We start from the raw sequence: 4644 nt of genomic DNA, 5'->3' as shown, positions 1-4644 counted from the left end.
GCGGCCCCAGCCATGTGGCTGGGCGGACCCGGGGCTCCGCGGAGCTGAGGCGGTGGCGACCGCCTGCCAGCTCCCTGGGGCCGCCCCCGCACCCTACTCGCCGGCGTCTGGCTCTCATGATGATGAAGAAAAAGAAGTTTAAGTTTAAAGTGGACTTCGAGCTCGAGGAGCTCTCTTCGGTGCCCTTCGTCAATGGGGTCCTTTTCTGCAAGATGCGGCTGCTGGACGGCGGCAGTTTCACCGCGGAGTCATCCAGGTAACGCGCCCTTCGCGCCCGCTTCTCTGGAGCCGCCTGTGCCTTAGCCTGCCCGGAGGGGCTTGTTTGATGGCAACAGCTCTTTCCTTGGCCCATTTGTTTCGAGAGGGCGGCCAGTGTTGAGCTTTGCTTTCTGCAGCGGCAGTCTGAAATTAGCCAGGAATTTATTGATCTCTACAAAGTGCTTCGCAAATGGGTCCAACTAGTCTGGGCTTGGCGCCTGCGCTTCTGATTCCAGATGGTTCCTGGTATTTGCTCTTTCCTCCTAAATTATCTAGGAATGACAGCGATGGCCAGAAGGCAGAGGATGCTTCTGGTTTCTCTTAAGTCGTTTCCGTATTTATTAGTGAAATGCAAAGTGGAACTTGAGCTGTTGTTAAGTCAAAAACAAAAATAACCCCCAAACCGCTCGAGTACCAGGAGCACCCACTCCAAACCTGTGCTTAGCATAACTCCTTCACCCTTGTAGGTTTTTCAGGGCCTCCAGTGCTCAGGATGAGGCTAGGGTAGCCCTGGTCAGTCTCCATTTGGGGGGTGTTCCTTGGCAGAAGGGGCAGCAGTCTGTGTCTTATCTTCTAGCTGCGTCTCCAGTTCTGCTGTTCACTTATTGAATTGCACATACTCAAGTGGCCATTAGTGGCTGTCATTGTGGAGGACCTCACCAGAAACGGAGCCCAGCCCCTGCCTTTTTTTTTTTTTTTTTTGACATGAGCGCCCATGGCTAGTAGGCACTCCGAGGGAGAGTCCCAGGTTACAGAATGAATGATGAAGGTGTGGCAGTGTTTCTTGAGTAGTTTCAGAGCTACTTATGGGTTGACAGATTTACCTTTAGGTAAGTGTTCTTAAGAAAATAGAAAACTTTTAAGGAATTTTGGAAAATGGACCTTTGAGTTCCTGAGATCAGGGAGAATTAAATAGTTACTGTTTATTGTGCCTAAATTTACTGGTCATAGACTTTATTTTTCATCCTAAAAATATTATGATTTCCCTTTTGTCTGTTATCCCTATTAATAAAATAAAGGGAATAATATGTCAGTAGGTTGCAAAATTGGAGCCAGAAATTGGCTGCTATGGCAAAGTGAAGCCTGTGGAGGCCAGAAAATGCAAATGTCTTGTTGGCCAAATCAAAAGATGTACGAACACTATTGATTCTCAAAATTTTAAAATGGTCCACCAAGGATAGTTTTCTAAAATTAAACTGTGATGATAAAGACATGTATATTCAGCTTATTAATTACCTGTTTTTGATTTTAGCACAGACTGTGATCTAGAATGGTGAAACAAATATTGCACAGCTTTTAAAATGATGAAAAGCCAATTTGTGGATGTCTTGTAGGTGTGATACCTAGACTTGCAGCAGGATCCTAGCCCCCATTTCCAAAAGTTAGATCTGGTTTCTGGGCCAATGGAGACCTGGTGGTCAGGGCACTGTCCTACTAACTCCTTTACCTCTACCTCAGAATATTGGTTTGGGTTGTGTTTCACAAGGCATTTATTCCGTCACAAGCAATCATTTCTCCAGCAAACATACAAAGACTATATCTTCTAAATATACTATCTTATTTAATTGCCACAGCAAGCCTATAAGGTAGGAGTCCCCATTTGATGATGAGTAAACAGAGGCTCAGAGAGCACGACTAAACTTTCCCAAGGTCCCCACATCTGGTAAGTGCAATGCTGAGATTCTAATACTGGTTTTTCTAACTTCAAACAGAGTGATGCCAGATAGAGGATAAAATTGTGTGCAGGGCTAAAGAGTTTACAAACGGGTAGCAGCTTCCTAATGGTTTTAGCAAGTGAGGGACATAATTTGATTTGTACTTTGGAATAACTGCGAGGAAAAAGCAGACTATCCTAGGTTAAACTTAACACTCTTCTCTTCCATCTAAAATCTGACTTTAATCAAAGTGTATAAACCAACAAACAAAAATCCGTATAGTTTGTAGGGAAATGATCTTTATAAGGAGCCCGTGCCTTTGAAGCTAGGAGGTAGGTTGGTAAAACAAAGGTTTGGAATTAGGTGGGTGTGAGTTTGAATCTCAGTTCTACCATGGTAATCCTGAGTTACTTAACCTCTCAAAGATTCCATTTGTAAAATAGAGGTAGTCACACACATGGGGGTTACTGTGAGGATTTAGTAAGATAACGTACCTAAAATACCTCGCACAGTGCTTTGGCGCTCAGTTGACATTTAAAAAGGAGACAGCTTGTCCAGGAAGGTCCATTTCCTTTAGATTTTATATTAATTTTGGTTTCACCATCAAAACCAATAGAAGCAGCAGTCAAGAAACCAGACAGTGCATTGCACTTGGGTAAATCTGCTGCAAAAGACCTCTTTAAAGTGCTGAAGAGTGAAGATGTCTCTTTGAAGACTAAGGTGCACTTAAACCGAGCCATGGTTATTTTCATAGTAATCTCATATGCATATGAAAGCTGGGCAATGAATAAGGAAGACCAAAGAAGAGTTGATGCTTTTGAGTTGTAGTGTTGGCTAAGGATACTAAAAGTACCATGGACTGCTAGAGGAGCTAACAGATCTCTCCTGGAAGAAGTGTAGCCAGAATGCTCCTTGGAAGTGAGAATGGCCGGTCTTCATTTCACCGACTTTGGTCATGTTGTCAGAAGGGACCATTCCCTGGAGAAGGATATCATGCTTTGTAAAGTGGAGGGTTGACGAAAGAGGGTAAGGCCCTCAATGAGATGGATTGACAGTGACTGCAATGATGGGCTCAGGTATGGCATGGATTGTGAGGCTGCCATAGGACCAGGCAATGTTTTGTTCTGTTGTACATAGGGTCTCTGTGAGTCAGAGCCAACTCAATGGCACCTAACAGCAACAAAAGCAACTACTACAAACGTGTTGATTTGAGAATAATGCCTTATATTTCTCCTTGTTGCTTTTGTTGGGTCCTGTTGAATTGGTTCCAACTCACAGCAACCCCATGAGACAGTGTAGAATTACCCCATAGGGTTTTCTTGGCTGTGATCTTTACAGAAGCAGGTCACCAGGTCTTTCTCCCACAGAGCCACTGCGTGATTTCAAATTGCCAGCCTTTCTGTTAACAGACAACTACATAACCATTGTGCTACCAAGACTCCTTATTTTTCTCCTTAAGACTAACATATTTTACAAGGAAACAAACCAACAAACATGAAGTACCTAAAGATTAATTGTTTTGAAATTACGTATCTCTAATTAGTGGGTGCCAATGCATCTCTAGTTAAATGCTAGATTCTAATTTTAAAAGATCACTTCATATGCCCCTTATAAATTGTTACTTTCCTCCCATAAACATGTGAAATGAACTATGCAGGAAAGAGTTAAGATAGCAGGCCCAAAACTTCTGTACTTTCTGGACTGATTACAAGGTTGCTTATTCACCAGCACCTGAGAACTTAAATGGTAAACAGTTTCCTACATTAATATAATGATATATTAATAATAATATAATAATAACGGACTTTCCTTAAATGATTTAGAGTGTCTCACCAGGTTTAGACTGTTTGAACGGTATAGTTTATACTTGCTTTCCTTCTGGGAGTATGGAAAATTGATCCATGCTAGGTAGAAGGTACCTACATGAGCAGCCTGCAATAAATACCTTGAGCACTGAGTCTCTAATGCACTTCCTTGGTAAACAGCACTTCACACATGTTGCTGTTTGCTGCTGGAAAAATTCCAGGTGTCTTGTGACATTTCTGAGAAAGGACCATTGGAAGCTTGTGCCTGGTTTCCTTGCTCTTTGCTTCATGCACCTTTTTTTCTTCGCAATCCATGCTATACCTGAGCCCATCATTGCAGCCACTGTGTCAGTCCATCTCGTTGAGGGTCTTCTCCTTTTTTCCTGACCCTCCATTTACCAAGCATGATATCCTTCTCCAGGGAATGGCCCCTTCTGACAGCACAACCAAAGTAGGCGAGATGAAGTCTGGCCATTCTCACTTCCAAGGAGCATTCTGGCTGCACTTCTTCCAGGACAGATCTGATTATGCTTAGTATCCTTTTGCTGTAATAAATCTTAACCGTGAATACTACTGTATGCTGAGTTCTGTGAGTCCTCCTAGTGAGTCACTGAACCCAAGAGTGATCTTAGGGACCCCCAGTGTGTAAACCTAGGTAAAATAATACTCATTTTCTTAGAAAAAAGCATTAGGGGTACATGTTGTTGTTGTTTTGTTAAGTGCCGTCGAGTCGTTTCCGACTCATAGTGACCCCATGCACAGCAGAATGAAACACTGCCCAAATCCGGCACCAGCTCCACAATCCCTGCTATACTTGAGCCCATCATTGCAGCCACCGTATCAATCCATCTCTTTGAAGGCCTCCCCCTCTTTCGTCGACCCTTCACCCTACCAAGCATGACATCCTTCTCCAGGGAATGGTCCCT

The 4644-nt window shown here is 43.3% G+C and overlaps 1 protein-coding gene across 1 annotated transcript in view; it reads left to right on the top strand.

Moving 5' to 3' along the window:
• Nucleotides 1-116: 116 nt before the first annotated feature.
• FAM102B (family with sequence similarity 102 member B) overlaps nucleotides 117-4644 on the top strand; it is a 94004-nt gene continuing 89476 nt past the window's right edge. Inside the window, exon 1 of the mRNA XM_007949913.2 lies at nucleotides 117-256. Within this exon, the coding sequence (XP_007948104.1) occupies nucleotides 117-256 (140 nt within the window). The remainder of the gene's footprint in view (nucleotides 257-4644) is intronic.

Source organism: Orycteropus afer, unplaced genomic scaffold (genome assembly GCF_000298275.1).
Source record: "Orycteropus afer afer isolate SDZICR_OR568_19922 unplaced genomic scaffold, OryAfe1.0 scaffold00010, whole genome shotgun sequence".
NCBI classification, from domain to species: Eukaryota; Metazoa; Chordata; class Mammalia; order Tubulidentata; family Orycteropodidae; genus Orycteropus; species Orycteropus afer.
Note: the sequence above shows the minus strand (reverse complement) of the source record. Positions and strands in the feature narration are given on the sequence as shown.